This window comes from Xyrauchen texanus, chromosome 45 (genome assembly GCF_025860055.1).
Source record: "Xyrauchen texanus isolate HMW12.3.18 chromosome 45, RBS_HiC_50CHRs, whole genome shotgun sequence".
NCBI classification, from domain to species: Eukaryota; Metazoa; Chordata; class Actinopteri; order Cypriniformes; family Catostomidae; genus Xyrauchen; species Xyrauchen texanus.
The window spans coordinates 1369874-1395589 of NC_068320.1; the positions used below are offsets into that span (position 1 = coordinate 1369874).

At 39.6% G+C, this 25716-nt stretch overlaps 2 protein-coding genes across 4 annotated transcripts in view; both read right to left on the minus strand.

Moving 5' to 3' along the window:
* Nucleotides 1-19697, minus strand: part of LOC127637276 (myelin regulatory factor-like protein) — a 41931-nt gene extending 22234 nt beyond the window's left edge. The window contains exons 1-12 of the mRNA XM_052118237.1: nucleotides 19489-19697; nucleotides 13037-13101; nucleotides 9658-9745; nucleotides 9433-9494; nucleotides 8908-9331; nucleotides 7808-7911; nucleotides 6988-7129; nucleotides 5290-5485; nucleotides 5082-5158; nucleotides 4566-4676; nucleotides 1005-1095; nucleotides 466-666 (exon numbers count right to left, since the gene is read on the minus strand). Of these exons, the coding sequence (XP_051974197.1) occupies nucleotides 466-666; nucleotides 1005-1095; nucleotides 4566-4676; nucleotides 5082-5158; nucleotides 5290-5485; nucleotides 6988-7129; nucleotides 7808-7911; nucleotides 8908-9331; nucleotides 9433-9494; nucleotides 9658-9745; nucleotides 13037-13082 (1542 nt within the window). The 5' untranslated portion in view covers nucleotides 13083-13101; nucleotides 19489-19697. The remainder of the gene's footprint in view (nucleotides 1-465; nucleotides 667-1004; nucleotides 1096-4565; nucleotides 4677-5081; nucleotides 5159-5289; nucleotides 5486-6987; nucleotides 7130-7807; nucleotides 7912-8907; nucleotides 9332-9432; nucleotides 9495-9657; nucleotides 9746-13036; nucleotides 13102-19488) is intronic.
* A 3495-nt stretch (nucleotides 19698-23192) lies between these two features.
* rab3ip (RAB3A interacting protein (rabin3)) overlaps nucleotides 23193-25716 on the minus strand; it is a 40562-nt gene continuing 38038 nt past the window's right edge. For 2 of the 3 annotated variants that reach the window (XM_052118252.1, XM_052118250.1), the window contains one exon: nucleotides 23193-23839. In XM_052118252.1, coding sequence (XP_051974212.1) covers nucleotides 23757-23839 — 83 coding nt within the window. In that variant the 3' untranslated portion in view covers nucleotides 23193-23756. The remainder of the gene's footprint in view (nucleotides 23840-25716) is intronic. The other variant, XM_052118251.1, reaches the window with a different exon arrangement.

The window sequence follows — 25716 nt, forward strand, 5'->3', positions numbered from 1 at the left end:
ATTCTACCTATTCTGTTTGGCTCCAGTAACCAGTGACAGTCCTTATTATGTACTAAATAAAAGCTTTTGCGATCTCAAACAAGCTTCAGCTTCATGTTCACAACCCCTTAATAACAAGTTCTTCTCCATCTTGACTTATTTAGGAAAAATCCCCTCTGTATTTTTACATTACTCTATAAGCCTTCATCTCTTTCAAGTGTCTAAAAGCTGTCCTATCCACTGACAGCCAAGTAGATATATCTACCATGGTGAAACGATAAAACAAAATCTCTACCAGTTGACACATTTCTACCATTGCACGGTATATACCATCATACTGCCCAGCCCTTAATCAGGTCACCCATTTGAAAAGGACATTAACAATATTCAGTACATGTAAATCAGTGCCATTGTTATCCTAAGCTTGTATTCATGCAATCATTGTATTGATTATCAGAGTGACGGTCCTGAAGGAGATAAACTTACTTCTTGAATATTGTGTTTGGCTCTCTTGTCTGAGGGATGCATGATGCTTCCCATTATCTTTGCATTCCCACAAACAACCAGTGCCTCATCAGGGCTGTCTGTGTTGATGCCGATCTTCCCATGATGCACCACTGACTCCGGGACATGTCCTCTTTGCCAAAGTACGTCACTGTCATTCTCAAACTGTCCAGGATTGGATGCCTTTAAATGGAGAGATGAAGAAATCTAGTACTCAAACCATTATTAATTCTGATCCATTCAACATAGAGTATACATGTTACAATTAGAAATATACAAATAATTTAAAAGAACTTTGAATGGAGACTTTCCCTCGCTAAAGCTGAAGTCCTTGAGGAAAAAGGGAAATGTTTATATTTGTACAATATATTCATTTGGCATTTTTATCTAAAGTGATTTTATGATATAAAATAAGACTTTATACTGATAATCAACACTAAATAGCAATAATTCTCTACAATGTCATTTTATTCCACTATTTACCACTATTTTCCACAGGGTTATGGTAAAATAGCACTTACCCTGACAATGATTCTCTCTGATACATTGGCAACCAGCAGGAAACTCTCTTCTTTCACTGTAGCATACAGACCAACTACCATCTGAAAGTACCTAACAAACATAAACAGTCAAACTCTAATATACACACTGTCACAGTCAAAATATTCAAACAGAAATGTGGATATTTCTTATTTAAACATTCCAGCCTGTTGTAAAAATAAAGCTAATTATTATTTAACCTCCTGAGACACCACGTCCACCTGTATGGACATTACGTTTTGGCTTTGCTATATGCATTGCATAATTTTGTTTGAACTGAGACTAATTAAATCAGGAGACTCTGGGCTGTCAGTTAAGGGTTAAACCTTCGACGCACAGAGTCATATGATCAAACAATATGGCACCGATCACAGAGGAGCTTGTGCTTGGGAGAAAAGCCAACAAAACTACATCTGGTGAGAAACCTCATTTTTACATTGAAAACTGTTTGAATCTCTAGTTTCATACGATATGCCTTTTTTTGTGATTTATCGTGGAACGGCATGTTGTTAAACACAGTGAGCACATATGTGGACTGTATGCTCAGCTTCAGTTCAAATATCCTATATTTACTGTACATTATAAGATTGAGAATCAATGGATGCATCCAAAAGCTGAATAATGTGTCTTTCAGAGGCTTTAAATGGAATCAGGATAAAAATAAGATGCATTTCAAACTGTTCTGAGACCAGTGCAGGCAGACAGCACAATGGAGGTTAAGTCTTGCACTAAATAGGGAGCAAGGGAGCACCCTATAGCTCTCTATAAATGTTCTGAGACCAGTGCAGACAGACAGCACACTGGAGGTTAAGTCATGCACTAAATAGGGAGCAAGGGAGCATCCTATAGCTCTCTATAACTGTTCTGAGACCAGTGCAGACAGACAGCACACTGGAGGTTAAGTCATGCACTAAATAGGGAGCAAAAGGAGCATCCTATATCTCTCTATAACTGTTCTGAGACCAGTGCAGACAGACAGCACACTGGAGGTTAAGTCATGCACTAAATAGGGAGCAAGGGACCATCCTATATCTCTCTATAACTGTTCTGAGACCAGTGCAGACAGACAGCACACTGGAGGTTAAGTCATGCACTAAATAGGGAGCAAGGGAGCATCCTATATCTCTCTATAACTGTTCTGAGACCAGTGCAGACAGACAGCACACTGGAGGTTAAGTCATGCACTAAATAGGGAGCAAGGGAGCATCCTATAGCTCTCCTATTACTGTTCTGAGACCAGTGCAGACAGACAGCACACTGGAGGTTAAGTCATGCACTAAATAGGGAGCAAGGGAGCATCCTATATCTCTCTATAACTGTTCTGAGACCAGTGCAGACAGACAGCACACTGGAGGTTAAGTCATGCACTAAATAGGGAGCAAGGGAGCATCCTATAGCTCTCCTATAACTGTTCTGAGACCAGTGCAGACAGACAGCACACTGGAGGTTAAGTCATGCACTAAATATGGAGCAAGGGAGCATCCTATAGCTCTTCTATAACTGTTCTGGACTTCCTGTCAGGCAGATGTCAGGTGGTTAGAATGGGCAGCAACACCTCCTCATCACTGACCCTCAACACTGGAGCCCCGCAGGGATGTGTTCTCAGCCCACTCCTGTATTCCCTGTACACACATGACTGTGTGACAACACATAGCTCCAATGCCATCATTAAGTTTGCTGATGATACGAAGGTGGTAGGTCTGATCACTGACAATGATGAAAGAGCCTACAGAGAGGAGGTGCGCACTCTGACACGGTGGTGTCAGGAGCACGACCTCTCCCTCAACGTCAGTACCAAGGAGCTTGTACTTGAGGATCATCAGAGACTCCAGCCACCAGAGTCATGCGCTGCTCCATCACTGCTACCATCAGGCAGGTGGTATCGCAGCATCAGGACCCGCACCAGCCGACTACATGACAGCTTCTTCCCCCAAGCAATCAGACTTTTGAACACTTGATCTATCACGATCAATAATCAGCACTGCACTTTATTAATCTTATATCTCACACTGGACAGTCATAATTATATTCTCCAGAATACATCTACTGTATATATATTTTTAATATACTTTTATTTTATTGTATGTGTATTCTATATCTTGTTTACTGTACATTGTATATTATTATTGTGTAATTATGTGTACATTTGATATGTAAATTGTGTTGTGTAAGTATGTTGTTTATTGTAATTGGTATATGTCTCGTCACTGTCATGACTGCTATGTTGCTCGGAACTGCACACAAGACTTTCACCTACTGTTGCACTTGTGTACATGGTAGTGTGACAATAAAGTGATTTGATTTTGATTTGATAAATGTTTAGGTACTATTTGGTAAAAAAATATGTAAATAGTATCACCTAAGACAGCTGCAAAAAATAATATATATATATATTTTATTTTTGGATCTTTCTTAGGGGATACTATTTACAAATCAAAAAGGGGAATGGGAAAAGCACACATAAGTCACCTAGTGGTCTCAGGAGGTTAAAGGTCAAACTTGCAGGGATGTTGCAATTTTTTAAACATAAGATAAGTAGTGGTTCTCTGGTTTTGCTTCAGGACATAGGTTTTATATTGGACATGAAGTGGCGACCCAACACAATACCAAAATTTTTTATTGCAGTTAAAAATCAAACATTAATTGTATTTTAAATTTCTCTTGAATTTTGATGGTTTCGTGTTCTGTGCATTAATAACTGCAAAAATAATCAGAAAACATTGTGATCAATAAAGTGTTTATTCTCACTGTGCATGAATCTGTATCTAATGTGGTGTGGATTGTATTCCCTTTTACATTGAGCAGTTTTATTCAAGGTTTTGAGGATAAATGCATGTCACACATCTGTTAGATTTGACTAGGTGCTAACTAGTGAAAGATGAATTTGTGTCCAAATACTGTAGATTTTGATTGGAGACACAACATCTGACTTCAGCAAAAAAGATGTGGGAAGTGTTTTCTCTCCCCTTTTAAAAGTTGCTAACTCATTTTTTTGTTTCATTTTGCTATTCTAACAATTATATGCTCCGTTGAATTACATGATTTGCATTTATCATTGTTTGTACTCTGCTGTCTGTTAGAACAGACAAGCAATGCTTTAAATGACCAGTCTTTAAAACAGAATGCCCCCTGGACCCTACACTTCACCAGACACCAGTCACTATGGCATGTCCATCTGCAGAAGTTCCTGTGATTTTCCACTGTGTTGTCAGCCATGTTGCTTAGCTACTAATGCTGTAGCTGCACTACTAACATTACAATAAGTCACAACAATCCCTTAACAGCCATAAATGTGTAACCACCTGAATGATGCAACTACTCCAATGAACTGTCACCAGCCTATTCAACTCTGAGTCTAGGTTTATAGTCTAGGTCTTGGTTATAACATTTGTAAAGGTTAAAATGCTAAAAATAAGAATATGTCTAAAAGTAAAAAATATCTTTGAGATTTAAGAGTGAGAAACCCAAAGAACTTTGACATTGATACAGTTAGTTAGAATCAATATCACATCTGTATGTGGCGATAAAATGGTTTGACTCACCTCTGATCAGGATTGGGTTTGCCCTTCTTCCTCATGTTATTTGAAGTGGTTTCACTGAAGTGTAATCGGCCTAATGTTACCTTGGTGATGTTGTCTCCTGGAAGATTTAATCTAAAAAGAGGAGAATCCTCTGCTTTAAAACCTATTTTTACACAGGACATCACATGATTTGCAAACAACAATTGTTTTGGAACGCTCAAAAGGCGTCATCGATGTGTACGACCATGCGTTTATAACATATCCTGTATTATCTGTCTGACGTCAGAAACTTGCAGACTTTAATGTCAGAAGTGGTTTTTGCAGTCTAGTTTTAATATATGTGCTTTTTGGAAAGGGAAGAAAGTTTCGAGTTCTGAAAATGACTGTGTTTTATCTCCAACCATCCAGGAACATTTTATTCCTCATGATATAAACCCTTTAAATAAATGGAAAACCGAAACAAATGTATTTTTACTAAACTTTAACAGACCACAAAACAGGTCATCACTAGCATGCATTAAGTGTCATGAGACTCACTTGACTGGCAGGAATGGCTTCTTACTGCGGTCTGACTGGGACTGCTCTATGGTAATGAAGTGATTCTGCGCTTCCAGCTAAAAAAAAAAAAAAAAAAAAAAAAAATACAAATTCTGCATTCAGATGTTTTAATACAAAGGCCACAAATGCATACACATTTGTTGTGAAAACTGTGTGATATGTTGGATCTTTGGCCATGTTGTCATACCTTGATCCCAAACACCTTCACATGGAAGTTCTCCACAGGCATGGGTCCAGCTGCTGTTTGGACATATCTGGGATCCCCAACCATTCCGATGTGAACTGTCACCTGGAAGTGGTTCTTCTTCTGACACACAAAGGCTTCATCCGCTGTGGAGAAGCTGAAACCCTTATCTGTGTTCACATGGTAACCTGGAGGTGGTCTGCAGAATGTATGTGAAGGGATAAGCTTCAAACTTGGACTGTGTAGTATATATGAAATAAAACAATGTAAAATGAGAACTTGGTGGTAAATAATGGTAGAAAATACCTTCTAATTATCAAAATGTAGCACATTTTGTGCTACTGTTTTAATGTTTGCTAAAATACATGAATCGAGTTATCCAACACCAATATCACCCATGAGAAAAACGAACTGCCCCCTTAAACTTAATAGCTGGTTGTGCCACCTATAGCAGCAACAATTGTAACCAACCAGCTTCTAATAAATGGAGATCAGTCTTTCACAACGCTGTGGGGGATTGTTGGCCCACTCTTCTTTGCATGAACTGTCCTTTAAGATCCTGCCACAGCATCTTAATCGGGTTCAAGTCAGGACTTACTCCTATGCTTTGGTTCATTGTCTTGCTGCATAATCCAGTTGCGCTTGAGCTTCAACTCACGGACTGATGACCAGATGTTCTCCTTTAGTATTTTCTTGTAGAGAACAGAATGAATGTTTCCCGCACCCCCACATCATCACACTACCACCATCATGCTTGACCGTAGGTATGATGTTCTTTTTGTGGAATTCTGTGTTTGATTAACGCCAGATGTAACAGGACCCCTGTCCTCCAAACAGTTCCACTTTTGACCCATCAGTCCACAGAACATTATCCCAAAAGCACTGAGGATCATCAAGGTGTGTTTTGGCAAAATTCAGACGAGCCTTAATGTTCTTCTGAGTTAGCAGTAGTTTATGTCTCGCCACTCTTCCATAGATGGCATTTTTGGCCAGTGTCTTTCTGATAGTGGAGTCATGAACAGTGACCTTTATTGATGCAAGAGAGGCCTGCAGTTCCTTGGATGTTGTCCTTGGCTTTTTTTGTGACGTCGCTGTGCTCTTGGAGGAATTTTGGAAGGTCGGCCACTTCTGGGAAGGTTCACAACTGTGCCAAGTTTTCTCCATTTAAAGATAATGGCTCTTATTCTGGTTCTTTGGAGTCCTAGAGCCTTTGAAATAACTTTGTGATCCTTCCCAGACTCATGTATTTCAATCCCCTTTTTCCTCATCATTGCTAGAATTTCTCTAGACCTTGGCATAGTGTGCTACTGGGTGAGACCTTTTAGCCAAATTCATGCTGCTGAAAAAGTTTTATTTAGGTGTTGATTTGATTGAACAGGACTGGCAGTAATCAGGTCCAGCTGAACCCCATTATCAAGGCACTTTTATAGATTTGGGGATTTAGTTACTAAGAAGGGAAATACTGTTTCACAAAGGTCCAGTTGTTATTGGATGACTTTTTTTGCTTCAATAAATAACATTATCATTTAAAATCTGTATTTTTTTGTTTACTCATATTGCCTTTGTTTTATGTTATATTTAGTTAAAATTTGTGTTTCAATTTAGTGTGATATATACACAACAAAAGAAGAAATCAGGATGGAGCAAGTACTTTTTCAGAGCACTGCAGGAATCACTGAGAAAGTCTTGGTAACTACTTACAATGTTTCAAATCTGTTATTGTAGAGTGAGCACCAATGACTGGGCTGATATCTGTCCCATGACAGCAGCTGCTGCACACCACCTACTGGACTTCCACTGGGGACATCACTGTCATAAGCTTCACATGTTCCACTGTCTGAACCTGAACACATGAGACAACCGAGGCATACTCATGAGGAAAAATGCAAACTGCTAGCAACAGTTACAGGGCCAAGCACCACAGGAATATTGCCCTGTAACACTGAAGACATTTGTGGAATATATCTGGTAGGGCTGCACAGATCTGTGGTGGTGCTAGCTTAAAACTTTGCATTTTTAATATTTGATCATATTTGTGTGAGAAAAATACACAACATTTAACCAGACATATTCGGCTGCCAAAGACTCCCATTACACCAGAAGCAGCAGATTGATAGGACTACAAATTGTTTTTGGGGAAACTGTCATTATGTTTAATGTAATGGTTTTATTGGTCCTTGTTTTGCTGTTTGTTAATTTCTTCAACTTTGAATGTTCTTGTCGCCTTTTACTGTTGTTGTGTTCTTGATCACTAATTAGTTCTTTAGAAGTAGCCCATGTGTTTCCATTGTTTTACTCAACCTTGTCAGGTAGTTCTTCTACTGTGATTCATTGTCATGTCAGTTATGTACGTTTTATTGTAATAAATTGCAATAAATGTTACATTTGATTTATTTAAAGGAAGAGAAATCAGTGTCTGCTATGAAAGTTTTATAGATCATTTTATGGTGGATTTGACCAATACTGTATTTTGCAGCTTCAACAAACAGCTTGAAAAAATATTTACATAAGTAGTACTCACAGAGTGATGGCTTGACCAAAACTGGCTCAGCCCAACTCTGCTGCTGTGTGTTCCCATCGAAATAGTTTGACCGTCTTCTTTTCTTATTTTCATGTAAGGTATTTCTGTTAAAGCAAATATTACAAAATGTTAATATACTGAATAAGCTGCATAATTATAGTTTCACACAGTTTTGACAAGAGAACAATTTTCAGCATTCCTTATTAATGTGGTACAGGACAATTACTCTAAGCATTTGGTACACTACAAGGCCAAAAGTATGTGGACACCCAAATACCACATCCTTATATGCTTGTTGAACATTTAATTTCAAAAACATGGCCATAGGGAGTTGGTCTTCCCTTTGCTGCTATAAACGCTTCCACTCCTCTGGGAAGACTTTCACTACATGTTGAACATGAATGCAGGGATTTGCTCTCATTTAGACATGAAAGCACCAATGAGTTTAGGCACTGATGTTGGGTGATGATGGAGTTAGAATTAGCGATTGTAAAACTACTGATTTGTAATAGTTGTCTAGACGAGCCTTTTACTTTAGTCGAATTTGACTAGTCGTGACATCATCCTTCGCTAAACCTGGTAGAGCTTTCATTATCAATATGGATTTCATCCTATGCTTTGGAAATCCACCACAAGCTGTATTTCCTATAAACGCATTTTGTAAATTACATTGAAAGCGACTAGTTGACATCAGCATACCATCAGAATTATGTGTTGACTACATTAGTTATAGTCGACTAGTCTTTGCAACCCCTAGTCTGAATCATCTCAAAGGAGTTTATTGGAGTTCTGGTGCAGGACAGTCAGACTCAGTAAATAATTTTACTGGTGGCATCTTATGACAGTGCCAGGTTATATGCCACTGGGCTATTTAGTACACCCCATTCTCTTAAGAAAATGTCTAAGAAGATATTTCGGCTGTATGCTTGACTTTAGCACATATTAGCAATGGATTCAGCTGAAATAGCCAACCTGTTAATAACAAGGTGGTGTCCTCATACTTTTGGCAACATTGTTTGCCAGGGCAATAGGTTTTTAAAGACTTCTCTATCATGGCATAAATAAACAGAACAGAACATACAGCACACACCTATCCTTACCCTAGATGTTGGTCATGCTTTGGGGTCATATACACAGTCTCTGGGCATGTAGCATGGGGAACATTTGGAGAGACAGTAGAAGCATAAACAGGTTTATGCTCCCCTGGAAGACCCATTTGTGGGCCCTGAGACTGCTGCTGGACACCATGGTTAGGTGGATTAATGGATGTGTTAGCTTGTATGTAACTCTCAGTTGTGTTGACACACTGAGGCAGAGTACAAGAATCATAGGAAATGTGAACCAAAGCAGGTGAACTGGCTTTGATGTGATTCTTGTATGTTCTGCCAGCATCATACGTTCGTTCCTGTCCTGTACAACCACAACACTCTTGTTTCATGCCTTGGAAGGGAGAAGATGTACTTAAGGAGGGTTCTGTTTGATTGTATGTGTCCTGGTTAGTATGATCAGTAGACCATCTGGAATCTGCTGAAAAGAAAAATGGTGTAATGACAATACAACAATTTTGTTATAAGTTGGAAATATTTTGTGATATGGGATTTTAAATTGGAGAAGGAAGACGTCACCTGGTATTCGTGGAGGAGAACTACGTTCTGATCCGGAATCTGGCGGTGAGTCAGGTAACATGCTAAGAAAATTAAAAAACATTATGTGCTAAGACAAAAATAAACATTTTGTGTACTAAGAAGTATAGATTCTCATTTAAGAGAGGTATTTCATCCAAAAAAATATATACATAAACCAAAGGTACATGCAATCTTTGATGTGTCCTTGCAAAATTTGAAACTCACAAAGCGGTGTCTGTTTCATTGCTCAGATACTGCTCCAAAATACTGGTATCCACTACAGCACTCTCCAACACACCACTCACATCTTGCCCTAATAAAATAAACATATGTTACACTCTGCTATCTCAGCTTAATGTGCAGGGACATTCTCAAGTAAGCCATTGATAGAATGATTTCCCAAAGAAGTTTAAACACTGTGCTTTGTGTCACTATCAGACCACTGCTCTGTTTGTTTGAATGGCCCAACCCCAAACACTTACCACAAAGACACTATTAACCACGAAACAAACATGAGGACCAGAGAAACCTGCTGAGCCTTCTAAGCATTTGTGTCTGAAAATAGGGGTAACTGAATTGGGAAGAAAGATGTTGTAGGAAAAGGTGGATGTAGGAAAAAATGGGATGAGGACCATTGCCCACTTCTACCATCAAGGTGAGGTTGGAGTTGAGGAAGAGCTCCACTGACAAAGGAATCGACCCAAAAATGCACCTACAACACCAAAACAAATTCCTTGTATGCGTAAAAAACATACTTGGCAATAAAGCTTTTTCTGATCTGATTTTGTTCTGATTCTGATCTAGAAAGGTGTAGCTTGGCAGGTGGATTGTTTGTTTTGCCAATCAGAAGACTTTCTGCCTGTCAATCATTGTGCACGTTCACAAGGCTGTCCATATCTGCTTGAATAAGTGCCCATATGGTGCCCTGCTCCTGTGAAACACTCAGTGTTGGACAGAGAAATGCACAGGGTGGACCCAACATCTGCTCCAACACAACGGTCTCTAGTGCATTTGTGTGTGTATTTGGAGTGCAGGGTTTTGTGTATCTGGACCAGGAATGCCCATAGTTTATTTAACCAGTGACTTATATAGCCTAGCTATTTATAGATTTATTTAAACTAATGACCTAAGATAGTGATGTGTGCCAGTGCCTGATTTGGCCATGGGTTACCTTGATAAAGAAGCGCTTCTATATGTCATGGCCAAAAGCAGACTTTATCGTGCAAGCTGTTAGAAAAAAGCCCCAGCAACCACCTTAGCAAATTGCATTTTCAGAGAAAACTGTCGCAGCATGCTGCAGTAAACATGGCTTACTTGCAAACTTAGCTAATATACATTTTAGGCAAAAAGAGAGTATGCAAATTAATTGGTTAATCAATTGCACAACAAATGACCTATCAGTTAACACCATGTGAGCCGGTATTGTCACATGGCTTGCAGCTACAGGACTGTTTGTCTGAGATAGTAGTTTACAGCCGAGCATGTAAGATAACTTTTTCACAACAATAGATTTCCAATGTTTCCAATTTAACACTACCTTATGATGTCAGCAAAGTTGTCTAATGACTAGGGCTGTCACCATTACATCATAATTTGATTAAAAAAATTATTTGATTACAAAATGGCAGAATCTCAAAATTGACAACAAGGCGGAAGTGTCCACGTTGAGTCCACGGACAAGAGGTGTCAGCTTTGTAAGAGTACTTCACTTTAGATTTAAAAAACTATCTTGTTGTCTGTTGACTAAAATACTGTTGTATTCACTTCAGAAATACAACAGTACAATCTGGAAAGCTTAGAGGTGGTGCTGTCCAACAAGTACCTACGAGTCACATGTACAAACTGAGCAGAAACACCAGGGGTGCTTCTCTTTTCTAAAATTGTGTATCGTCATTTCCTTTCCTTGCTTCCTTTCCTTGCTTCCAAACTCCTTAAGGACGCAAATAAAGGATGCAAGGAAAGGAAATGAGGGCGGAGGAATTTGTAAATTGTGAAAATGTAAAATGTACACTTATTTGTGCTTCAGGTGCTTTGACAAAAAAGACTATCACATAGGATGCTCGACGCTCAAGCATCCTCATGAAACTTGCTCTGTCCTCGGCCTTTGACTCTTTGTTGTGCATTTATAGAATTGATATGTCCTTTATGATGGCAGACTTTAATCGTTTTCTTGGTCGAGGGCTCGAGAACTGAGAAACAAGGAAACGAGGATGCTCTTGGAGCACTCTTCACCAGTGCCCCGCTGAAAAAAACAGCATAGCTTGTCATCATCATGAGATACTAGCATACTGGTTTGCCCCCACAAGGCTGTTTAACCACAGACATCTGGCTTACTTAACATGCCGCTGTTAAACAGTTTTTCCAGAAACACCATGCTGGTCAAACAGCTTCACTAGTCTAAGTTGTCTAAATGTTACTATTGGTGTTAGAAGCTGCTAAAATACAGTTTGAACAAAAGACCAGCTTCCAGTAGCTATATACTAGTCAGAAAAAAGTGGGGCAGGGCTTGGAAAGTGTCAAGGCCCCCATCATAGATAAAACACACCCCAGAGTACTTCAGAGAAATGTTCCCCAGTAATAATGGGACTGAAAAAACTAATTTAAAGAGTAAAAAGGCAAGATGAACATGAGGTGCCTGGACAGGACAACCTTAATGGCACGTACCACAACAGGAATATAAAAGTGTTGATATTGGGTAATCCAAGTAGAATCTGAAATGGACTAAAGAAAAATTTCTTGTAATGGGCCTTGATCTTTTTGCTCTTCTGACTCTTTATGGATCCATGGCCTTGAACTGACGCTGTTAATCTGCACCAGTATGTAGATTACAACATTTTCCAGCAACCTCATACAGCTGTGAGTCTGCTGTGTTATCTTACTGTAAGGTTCTTTAGAAACACTATGAAGACTGTATAATAGACTGTAGAAACTCCATACAACGATATTAATCATAAAACACATGTTTTTTCATAGTCCAATTTGATGCGGGATGCTGTTAGCATATAATAAGAAGTGATGAATATGTATAGATTCTGGGGTTTGTCTTACAATTTGTAAGAATTATTTTAACATCAAATAATTCTGAAAGAAATAATGACTCCTCGCCTCCATGAATTGGAGGAATTAATATGTTCTTCACTGGTCACAGGCTCAAGGACAGAAGAGTGAGGAAACAAGGATGCATCAATTAGGGCAGGGGTACTCAATCGGCTGACTCCGGTACGGAGTGATTTGTAAGCATACGTGTATAAAAGCTTGGTGTGAATGGGCTTTTAAACTAGCATGATAAATATCTGCAACAGAATCATATAGTAAAAATAAAGCTAAGTACTTTCACTTCCCTTCTATTCTTAACATGTGACAACAATGTTAAGAATAGAACCCTTACACTACTGAAGTAAAATTGACTGTCGATCAGCAGTACTTATTGTAATGGTGTGGATGTGCTAACGGCGATCATTCGCCTTGCTTATAAAGTGAACGGGCCATCGACGATTCATCTCTTAATAATGTCTCATCAGTGTAAAAAGGCCTTTCGACAGTTAAAACAGATATATAACATTGTACGAGAATCAGCTAAATCATTTTTCATCAGGTATCTTACCATTGAAGAACTGCTGCAGAGCCTCATTTTCACCAAGAACATCCATTGGATCTTCTCCAGGTCTCCTAAAGTTCATCAAGAACAGGACAGGCTGGATGTTTGATGTGATTAGATAGCATTAACTGACCCAAATACTAATCTGTCAACCTTTCCCCAATTACAGAAACTGAAAGATGAAAAGGACTGATTCAATAGGTTTCTAATGCAATCTAACTGAGAAACACATTGGGAAGAAACACTATTATGATCCCACACATTAAAAGAATTCTATGTGGATCTTTGTTTTACTTTTGACATTTATTATTCATCTAGTGTAGTTTTGGATTAGATTTTTCTATCCACTTTAGGAAATTACACTACTGTGCCATTTTAAGCAATATTGAGTGGTATTATTATGATCGGGTTGCATTTATTCATTTTGTCTTTTGCTGTGGAATTTGCATACGAATGTCAACAATTCTTAAATACTTCTAAATTTGAACTATATTTTGCTTAAACATACATTTTCAAAAAAGTATCAAAAGTAAAAGAAGTGCAAAACAAGCACCCTATCTATACAGGCTCCTGCTCTGTGCTTATGGCCTGGAATTATGGCAGCCATTTTAGTTGATCTAACTGAGATCAAGCTTCATGTACAAATCAAATCAACATAAATGACTACACAAGGGAATATATTGCCCTTTCTTTTAAATCCTTTTTGAAATGTAAATCTAATTTAGGTGCAAAAATGTATAATTAAAGGATCATTGTGCTGCAAAAAAACAAACAAAACGTAGCCAGTGGAATAACAATTGTTTCATCAGAATACCTGAGGGTGAAGGAGGACAGGATTGTGTGAAATTCCTAAATGGGCTCCTTCTGAATCTGCTTGACATAGCAGGCCATAAGCTGGAAATTGAGTGAGTTCAAAAGATTCTGGCTCGGTGATCCGCTGTGGGAGACCGATCAATTCTGGCCAAATTTCTTAGATCATCCGATAAAGATCTCGTGTTACATGAGGTGAGGAGTAAAGGAAGGCTTTCTTGGAAGAACCACAACATTTTCTTGTGAGAAATGTGATCAATTCAAGGAATGCAAGAAACTCTTACATCAACGGAAGGTTGCTTTTGCACTAATGTTCCCAGCATAATTGAGAATAGAAACTAAGGATGGCCATAACAATTTCACGTGTCCCCAGCCATCGATGTCCTTCATAAAGTCAATGGAATGAGTCATTTTGTGGTATTCAAATTGCAGCTGAGTGGACCAGCTCACTGATCATTCACTTGACTGTCCGAGGAAACTGAGAGCATTTTTTTTTTGTGCTGGTTCCGCCTAGCGGCTGGAGTTTGTTTTGTGTAGCAGCACTCTTTCAGGACAGTGTTGTGGATGAATCGGCACTTTCTAAGTGCTTATGCCTCCTATTGGCTGGAGTTTGTTTTGTGGAGTATTTCTTGCAAGTTATTGGAGTGATTAGGTAATTTGTTGCACTCATGTAGCAGCCAAATGTTCCGGCTCACTGAACATTCGTTTGACTGTCCGAGGAAACTGAGCACCCTTTTTTCTTTTTTGTGCTGTTCTGCTTAGCGGCTGTAGTTTGTTTTGTGGAGGAACACACATTCGGGACAGTTATGTGGATTAATCTACACACCCTTTGTGCTTAGATTTTGTTTTATAGATTTTCTTCTGTTGTGTAATTCTGTCTCACTAAATTTGTATAGAAACACCGGACTTGAGCAATCCAATGGCAAATATGTCGCAAGAACTCTTGTAGGCATGCATAGACTGTTTGAGATTAGAGGGATGGATGCCAGCTGACACTGTCGTGCTCGGGTTTAATGTGATTTTTTTTGTTATGGGGAAACCCCATAAAAAGAAGGACGTTTAGGTCTCTTCTTAAGTGTAAGAAATATGATATAGTGTTTCTTTAAGAAACATATCTTTCTCCACAGGAAGCTGAACAATTTGGGAAGATATGGGGTGGACAAGTGTTCTTTAGTGCGGGCTCGAGTAAGAGCAGGGGAGTCATTACATTGATAAGAAAACATCTACGATTCAAATGTCTCAAACAGATTAAAGATAAATTAGGAAGAGTCATTAAAGTTTTAGCAGAAATTCAGGAGCAAAAGTTGATTATTTACACACCTAACGCTGTTGATCAGGTCTTTTTTATAAATCTTAAAGGGATGTTGCAAGACACTGGCATGATATACCCTCATGATATAATATTGGGAGGAGACTTTAATCTTTTGATGAACTCAGTCCTTGATCATAGTTGAAGCAAAAGTGTGCAAGCCCCCTAGAGTAACAGTGACGCTTCACAGGATGTGTAAACATCTTGGTTGGACTTTTGTACCCATCTGGGAGGGACTATACTTTTTTTTCCATCAGTCCATAAGATTTACTCTCAAATAGATTTTTTATATCTAAGTCCCTCATTTCATCTATTGTTGATTGCTCAATTGGAAACATTTTAGTGTGTTTAGAGGTGTTGCCACAAAAACATTTTTTATGTACTTTTTACATTAATGTGCGCTTTAATATACCCCTTTTGTAAAACCCTGAATTCCAACAAATGTTAAAGGTTGAAATCAATGTTTATATGGAGACCAACTGGTCCTCAGTGTCCTCTGTGGGCGTGGCTTGGGAGGCATTTAAGGCGGTTCTTAGGGGTCGGATCATACAGTATGCCTCATTCATCAAAAAATACAAAGCATGAGAACTCGTGGAGTTGGAAGGGAATATTAAAAGTCCCAAAGCAGAGCTGAAGTGCAGAATGTCATATTATGGCTTCAGAGAATTGACCCGATTGAAATACAGATATAATACTATTTTTCCACGGAAGGTGGAGCTTTGACTATTCAGGGCAAAACAGTGATACTTTGAGTCAGGGGACACGCAGGAAAACTTCTGGCTAGATATATAAAACAGAGAGAGTCTTTTTCTACCATTCCCTCAGTGAAATCTGCTGGTGGTGAAATATTTACCTGTGACATTGATATTAGTAATGCTTTTAAAGAATTCTATCTTGATCTCTATAGTGCCACATCTTTGTGGAACCATTAGAACTCCCTAAACTGACAATTGAGCAAAACAATTCTGTTGATTCTGAGATAATCTTGGAGGAGCTTGGAGAGTTAATTAAGGCCTTGCTTACAGGCAAGGCTCTGGGGCCAGATGGCTTTGCTGCAAATTTTTTTAGATCTTATGCTACAGAATTGGCTCCACTTTTGTTAGAAGTTTATACAGAATCATTAAAGAATGGAAAGCTTCCGCCAACCATAACACAAGCCCGGATCAGTCTGATTCTTAAAAAGGACAAAGATCCAAGCGTGTATAAGAGTTACCATCCAATTTCCCTGATCCAGCTAGACGCTAACCGATTAAGTAAGGTTATGACATCTCTTCTACATATAGATCAGGTGGGGGTTATTTTTATGATAACATTAGGCGTCTCATCGATATCATGTGGTTAGTGGCGAATGATCAGACTCCAGTCACTGCTATCTCACTTGATGCCGAAAAGGCATTTGATATGGTAGAATGGGATTATCTTTTTAAGATTTTGGAAATACTTTTATTGGATGGATTAAGTTAGGGTATTGGCTGTACATATTAAAGGATTTATTTCTGATTATTTTACTCTGGATAGGGGCACTGGCAGGGTTGCCCTCTTTCTCCATTATTGTTCTGTCTTGCCCTGGAACCATTAGCAGCCACAATAAGAAAGGAGGATGAATTTCCAGGGGTTGTGGTGGGATGTGTGGCACATAAGCTTTACGCAGATGATATTTTATTATTCGTCTCCGACCCTACTAGATCTATGCCTTGCCTCCACATATTTATTAAATTCCTTTTCTAAGTGCTTGGGATACAGAGTTAATTGGTCAAAATCTTAAGCTTTGGCTATCTTGATCTCTATAGTTCCACATCTTCATCTACTGATGAGGATATTAGAAACATTGTGGAACCATTAGAACTCCCTAAACTGACGACTGAGCAAAAACATTATTTTGATTCTGAAATAACCTGCTCTGACAGCGTTCTGCCCAGTAACGGCTTTCCAGCCAGGTATTTTATTCCCAGCAAATATGTATGATTTAATTAGAGTTATTTTGACCCTTTAATGAAAAAGGTTTTCGAGCAATGTGGGCAGGTTACATTACATGTATCTATGATTGGGAAGGTTAATGTTATTAAAATATATTGTATTCCAAAATTGAACTACCTGCTACAATCTGCCTGTAGATTTCCCTCTCTCTTATTTCAAGCAATTTGATAGTATAGCGAAGTCCTTCACTTGGAATGATAAACGTCCTAGATTACATTTAATTAAATTACACAGGCCGATTGACAACGGTGGGCTAGGCCTACCCAAGATTTGAGTGAAGTGTTGAGATCCTTGGAAAATTTGGTTCAATATTTTGGGATTCCCAGATCTGTTCTTTAGGTATTTACAACTGTGCCACCTGCTCTGTACTATTTTTGGGAGTAGCACACACACCCATAAAACTATACAGATACTCTGGGAGTGGTGATTACTGCTTTTGGAAAAGGTCATGAGGCATCAGTGTATTACTCCCTGTTAATTCAGAGTCTGGGGGATGGAGGTTTAACTTCTCTCAAGAGATTATGGGAGAAAGATTTTAACTTGGTTTTGGAGGAGGGAGTGTGGGCTAGGATTCTAAAAAACGTCTAGTCTACATCTAGAGATGCAAGGGTGCTCCTTATGCAGTTCAAGATTTTACATAGATTCTATTGGACCCCCTCTAGATTGTATAGACTTGGTCTCAAAGACGCACCCACCTGCTGGCGATGCCAATCAGAAGATGGAGACACAACCCATGTTTTTGTTTGGTGTGTTAAGATCCAAGAACTTTGGTTGAAAGTTCAGGGTATATGTGTGATGTATTGGGCACTCAAATTTCATTTTGCCCCAGACTCTGTATTTTAGGTGATGGGGCGGTCATCAATATAGGGGATAAACACATAAAAAATTGGGTCCTCGCCAGTGTTATGATCGGCAGACAGATTGTTCTAATGGGATGGAAGTCGGCTGGAGTGCCCTCATATCATGAGTGGTGCACAGAAATGCAGAGGGTGGTGGCATTCAAGAAAATGTAATGTAGAAGGCTGGGGAACATAGATTTATTTGATAGGAAATGGGGCAGCTGTTTGGCCTTCTTCAAGGGCTCACAGGGAGGGGCAGTGGAGAAAGAAGTATAGTTTTAAATGTGTGTGATTATTAAATATAAATATATATCTTTTTTTATTTTTGTATACTCACGTGTGACCACAGGGATGTTTGTTGAGGGTGGGGTTGGGGATTGGGAGGGGTAATAGTGGGGGTTAAATGTTGATTCTGTGAATATATGTTTTGCTTGTCTTTGTTAATTGTATGAACTAATAAAAACTGTTAATCAGAAAAAGAATGGTTAAATATTTTTACTTTAATCTTTTTTTTGTTTTGCAGTGTACTACTATTCGCTAATAAACATGAAGACAAAATAAATGTATTATACAAATCAAATAGACAAATCTGAGAGATGAATATGTGCTATTCAGTGGATGACTGTTGAAGAGCAATTCATCTGAAAAGCATCACAATCTCATTAAATTCTGCTAAACGTCTTTACAAACATTGAAAATCATAAACGTTTCAAACATTGCAAAAAAAAAAAAAGGATTTTCAAGACAAGTATTTTTGTCTTGTTTTCCAGTAAAATTATCTAAACATTCTTAGAACACGATTTATTTATTGTCAAGCAAACTCTGACAAAATATTGTTTTAAAATGAATCTGACAAAATTGAGTGAACTTTAGACTTGAAACAAGGAAAAAAAAAAATCGGCCAATGAGGTAAGCAAAATAAACTTGTTTTCCCTTTGAATTAAGTTGATTTTTCTTACCCCATTGGCATACAGTTTTTTTCTTGTTTTAAGCATAAATCTCACTAAATGTGATTAGAATTCTCTCAAAACAAAACTTTAAATCTTATGCCAGTTTGCTTGTCAAATAAATCATGTTTTAAGAATGTTTCGATATTTTTACTGGAAAACAAGACCAAAGTACTCAAATAAATTTTGTTGGAGTGAAGATGTCTGATAAATGTCTAATTGACATCTGAGAGTTAATGTTTAATAGACACATTGCAAATCAACATACGACGTTAAAAATACGTCTTCCAGATGTAAACACACACATCAAATAGACTTGATGTACATGTGCTTTCAGGGTAAGGCAGTATATTTTTGTTTTTATTTAAATTCCTGTAAACATTTAAATTTATGTGCAAAACGAAAGTGTATCATAGACAGTTCACTGCTACCATTGGCTAATCAAATAAACATGAACACAATAATATATTATTCAACTCAACTTAAAAGTAACCATCTGCCATTTATTACAGAACTATCAAGTGATTAAAATGACTTTCTTTTTCCAGTTTATACAAATATAAGCTTTAGTTCTACCTTTTCCCCCAAATGTAGATGTGGGTTCTGTTGGTTTCAACCCATTAAAGTGTAGATCTCATGTGCAGTCCATCTGTAACTCCAGTGCAGAACATTCCTCAAACTCCACTTACTTCATATATTCTCTGGTATAGCTCTCTAGATATGCTTACAATAAAACAATCATTAAAAATCTATATCAAAAGATTCTTGTTCTATGAAAATGGCAGTCGCTGTGCCTTCCGGGTGTAACGTGAACTTTGAACACTGACCCAAGAGACAAAATCCAGCCACAGCCCAGCAAACACCTGTGAATATAGATATACAGTATAATGACAGTTTCTGTCCTTGAAGGAAGTCATAAAGCTAGTGTTCTACATGAGGTCATCTTAGAGAAATGCACACACTTCTGAAGCATTTATCTGCCTGTTTCTAAGCAAATAGATCAATAATAACCTGGACACCTGTTATGTAAGACAGGAACAAATAGTTTAGCAAAAATTTATTTACTCGATCTGCATTGTGCATGGGCCAGCATTAATAGAGGCAACATTTCACTACCAGACACAATGAGTGCACAATTAAAGCCCATGAATAAAGATGGTTATATGGCTTTGACATATTGTTTTTATGGTTGTCATAACTGTTATGATGTGTGTGCAACCCTGAGAAACATTTTATTAGTTTATGACATATAACAATGTCTTAATTCATAATTGTTTGAAAAAAAATAAAAACGTTACTAGTGTAACCCCCATTCCCTGATTGAGGGAACGAGATGTTGTGTCGATTGTAGTGACACAAGGGGCTTCTTTCAGGAGCCTCGGACACCTCTGAATACGAAAAAGGCCAATGCCAAATTGGCGAACAGAATTTGCATGTCCCGCCCCCGGACATACGGGTATAAAAGGTGGGGATTGTGCATCTGTTTTGTCAGGTTCTGCACTGAGGAGTCGAGAATAAGGTTCGGCCATTACAGCGGCTTGGTACAGTGTTGTGGCAAGGGGGATACAACGTCTCATTCCCTCCATCAGGGAACGGAGGTTACACTAGTAAGCTAGACATTCCCCATCTGTCACTCACTCGACATTGTGTCGATTGTAGTGACACAAGGGATCCCTATTCATTAGTGCCACCTACACTGAACCATGTTACGTGATCTGCTGATGCTGGTGCAGCAAGCTGTAGTGTGCCAAATGAGCATGGGCATCAGACTGCACATAACCTTCCCCAATGCCCCACTAAGACGTCATATTATTGTTATTAGGTTCCCGGCATCTGTCCAAGGATTTTCCTTAAGGGGGGGAACAAGTGACGTGACAAGCATGGGAGCAGGCCGCACCAGCCGCTGCCCTTTTCTCTCTCTATGTTTCTCCTCATAGAGTGTTAGATGTGGCTGGGGCCATCTAGCTATAACACGCATTGGGGAAGGCTTTCTTTTCCAGTCCTATTCTTTCAGGGGGAAAAGACCCCGCGGAGACCACGTCCTGCCCAGGCTGGGGAGATGAAAATTCAGCAAATACGTCACGTAGGCCTGTTATGCCACACATGGAAGTGGCACGGTGGTAGGTCCTGCCTAATGAGGAAGGAGCTCTACAAACATGGTGACTGGGGCAGAGGGAACTGGCCAAGGGAGACGCGGGTCCACCTGACAGGGGGACCGTACTGCGGAAAATACGTCACAGGGGGTTACCCCTCAATGTGCTATCATTGAGACTGAGTCTAACTCCATGCCAAGATAAGAGATGCTCTGAACCGGGGAGAGCTTGCTGTTTTCCCAGTTGACCTGAAGCCCTAGATGGCTGAGGTGCCTGAGCACCTGGTCCCTGTGAGCGCATAGTGGCTCTCGAGAGTGAGCTAAGATCAGCCAGTCGTCGAGATAGTTGAGTATGCAGATGCCCACTTCCCTTAGCGGGGCAAGGGCGGCCTCTGCGACCTTCATGAAGACGCGAGGGGACAGGGACAGACCGAAGGGGAGGACCTTGTACTGGTACGCCCGGCCCTCGAACGTGAACCGTAGAAAGGGTCAGTGTCTGGGTAAAATTGAGATGTGAAAGTAAGCGTCTACTGCTGCGAACCAATCTTGATGCCAGACGCATGTTAGAATGCATTTTTGCATGAGCATCTTGAATGGGAGTTTGTGCAGAGCCTGGTTGAGAACCCGCAGGTCCAAAATTGGTCTCAACCAACCTCCTTTTTGGGTACAATGACGTAAGGGCTGTATAAACCCTTCTCCATCTTGGCTGGAGGGACAGGCTCTATTGCATCCTTTTGCAAAAGGGTAGCGATTTCTGCACGCAAGGCGCTGGCCCTTTCATCGTGCACCAAAGTAGGGCGGATGCTGCTGAAACGGGGCGTACGCCTGGCAAACTGAATCACTTAGCCGTGTCAGATGGTCCTGGCCAGCCAGCGCAACAGGTTGGAAAGCGTAAGCTACACATCCAAGATCTGTGTGAGGGGCACTAAGGCGACTATCGTTTTTTTACATACCCGGTGGGGCTTCGCAGCGGCGGGGAGCAAGTAGTGTTGCGTTAGGAGGCAAAGCGGCGCCTTGACCCAAGGAACCAATCGTCTAGCTGTGAGGGTTGAGGAGTGGACGGAGGGTTCCCGGGCAAGCGTATCAGACATCTGGATGTCAGCCTTGAACTAGGCGGGCAAACCCGAAGGCAGCAGCCCAGCTGAATCCTCCACGTCAGATGCTGCGATGCTCTCCGATGCAGCAGCAACATCATCATCCTGCTCCATGGTGCCAACGGAGACATCAGACTGGCCATGAGGCAAGCCCGGACGGAAGCAATCGAGCCTTCTGGGGGGGGTGGTTCATGGGGATTTACCTGGCGAAACTGCACCCGTTGAACCCCCATAATCGCCTCCATCGCCAGCCGGGTCATCCTCAATCCTGTGGGAAGAAGGAGCAAAGCGGTGGGTGGCTTGAGTTGCGTTCCCCTTGAGAAAGGAAAGCTGCGACCGCAATGCCATGGTCAAGTTCTCGCAATGAGTACATGAGCCATCCATAAACGCTGCCTCAGTGTGATCGCAACCCAGACACACAAGGCAGCACCTATGACCATCAGAAGCGGTGAGATATCTGCCGCATCCAGGAACAACGCAAAGGCGGAAGGGCATCTTGACAGACACAATGCGTTAACTCTTTTAAAGAAAATACTGCTCGACACAATGCATTCGACACAATGTGAGTTGTTGCTCTTTTAGGAAGCTGTCGAAGCGCCCAGGGGTGTCGACTGCACTGGCGTGCAGAGGAGGGAGAAAGCTGCTGGCAATGCGCCTTCGATCCAACAGCAAAGCTCTCTTAGAGGTGAGTGGAATAGTGAGATTTTCAGCTCGCTAAACACACAACCGCTTGGCTCCGAAGAAAGAATTTGACTGAACAGATGCACGATCCCAGACTTTTATACCCGTATGTCCGAGGGCGGGACATGCGAATTCTGTTCGCCAAATTGGCAATGGCCTTTTTCATATTCAGAGGTGTCCGAGGCTCCCGAAAGAAGCCCCTTGTGTCACTACAATCGACACAACGTCAAGTGAGTGACAGAAGGGGAAACAAATGTGGTTAAAATGGTCAAATCTGATGCTTGTATTATATAATAAATAAATGCAAGTATTTGTGAGAGAAAATATTCTCCTGCTCCTCGCTTGTCAAAAAATTTTCAAAATTCTAAACTTTGCTTATTTCCATGTCTAAATTTTAGATTACGGTTTAGATTTTGAATCCCAGATATCCAATGTGGCCTCAGACTGTATAGCACAGAGAAATCAAACACTGCAGCACTGAGGGTCAAAGGTTAAAAGTTCACCAGGACAAACAGCAGCATTGTTTTCTCATCTAGATGTGTCAAACTTTATTTCAGAAAGGCACTCAAATCAAAATGAAGAAGCGAAATGCATTTGGGGATTTCTGAGGAAATACATTTTTGCACACATACATACACAGAACATTCCCGATACACAAAAACAACACAACACACAACTAGCTAGCATTTAACATTTCATTGTCAGAGACTTTGAGACAGCTTTATTAGTGTGTTTACAACTTTCATTGGTTGAATGAAATTCAGATTCTACAGAAAAAACAATTTTCAGGTACCACTTATGTTTTCGTGTCACTGCTCCATGTTTCATATATGTCATCTGCTACAATACAAATGATGTAATGGTGGAGTTCAGGTGTGGTGGTCCATATGAAGCCACTTTAACAGGACTGGTGAACTCCATTTCAAGTACCAGTTGGTTATAGTTAGATGACACTCCCATGACCCTGAGGGATTGGTTCACAGTTCATCTTTGTAGTAACCCAGCTTGGCATTTGACATCTCCTTCCGTAGCTGCATGACCTCCCAGAACATGTGCTCTGCTTATGAAAACACAACATTTCACACGTGTTATTGAGGAAACATCAACAAGAACAAACATTTATGTGATTATTACTTCAAAATATCCCCTCCCATGACTGTATCTTACAAAATATAAATAATACCCTCATGTATTGTAATTTACATTTTGTGAGGTTTGAGATGGCCATTGACACTGTAATATATTTGAGCAAATCAAACAGTAAATGCCCCAAAAAGACTTAAATGTGTATAAATATATATATATATATATATATATATATATATATATATATATATTACATAAGATGTCCAGTATACAGCAGCTATAAAATCATTCACTTCCTAGGATTTTTCAAATTTTATTGTTACAGCATGAAAGCCAGAATTAGCATTCAGAGATGATATTCTTCTCATCACAATTGTACAGAGCGGTTATCTGAGTTACTGTAGATTTTATCAGTTCAAACCAGTCTGGCCATTCTCTGTTGACCTCTCTCATCAAAAAGACATTTCCATCCACAGAAATGCTGAGTAAATTCTAGAGACTGTTGTGTGTGAAAATCCCAGAAATACTCAAACCAGCCCATCTGACACCAACAATCATGCCACGCTCCAAATCACTGAGACATTTTTCTCCATTCTGATAGTTGATGTGAACATTGACTGAAGCTCCTGACCCGTATCCACATGATTTTATGCACTACAACGCTGCCATATGATTGGCTGATTAGAATTTACCCCATTGGAATAAAGATATAATACTATTTTGTCGCAGAAGCTGGGTTTTTGGCTATTCAGGGCAAGACAGTCATACTTTGAGTCGGGGGACAAAGCAGGGAAGCTTTTGGCTGGTTATATAAAACAGAAAGAGTCTTTTTCTACCATTCCCTCAATTATATCTGCTGGTGGTGAATTATTTACCTTGGCCACTGATTTTAATAATGCTTTTAAAGAATTCTATCCTGATCTCTATAATGCCATGTCTTCATCTACTGATGAAGTATTTAGAAATTCAATGGCATTGGAATGGAAGCTTCTGCCAACCATGACACAAGTCCAGATCAGTGTGTAAGAGTTAACGTCCAATTTCTTTGATCCAGCTAGATGTTAAATTATTGTCCAAAATTTGGCTAATTAAGTAAAGTTATGACATCCCTTACACATATAGATCAGGTGGGGTTTATTCTTCCGATAACATAGTGTTTCATCAATATCATGTGGTCAGTGGCGAATGATCAGACTCCGGTCGCTGCCATCTCACTTGATGCAGAAAAGGTGTTTGATATGGTAGAATAGGATTATTTTTTAAGATTTTGGAAATATACAGGTTTGGGAATACTTTTATTGGATGGATTAAGTTACTTTATAGACACACGGTAGTTGCAAACAAATGGATTTATTTCAGATTATTTTACTGGCAGGGTTGCCATCTTTCCCCATTACTGTTCTGTCTTGCCCTGGAACCATTAGCGGCCACGATAAGAAAGGAAGATGATTTTCCAGGGGTGGTGGCGTGAGGTGTGGTGCATAAGCTTTTGCTTTACGCAGATGATATTTTATTATTCGTCTCTGACCCCGTTAGATCTATGCCTTGCTCTCAGTATAGACCAGGAGTCAATTGGTCTAAATCCGAAGATTTGGCTCTGACAGCGTAACTGCCCAGTAACGATCTGGCCCAAACAGGGCATCGAGTATTTGGGTATTTTTTATTCACAGAACATTTGTGTGATTTAATTCATTTTGACCCCTTAATAAAAAGGTTTTCGAGCGATGTGGGCTTCATTACATTTATCTATGATTGTGATGGTTAATGTTATTAAAATATATTGTATTCCAAAATTCAACTACCTGCTACAATCTCTGCCTGTAGATGTCCTCCTCTCTTATTTCAAGCAAT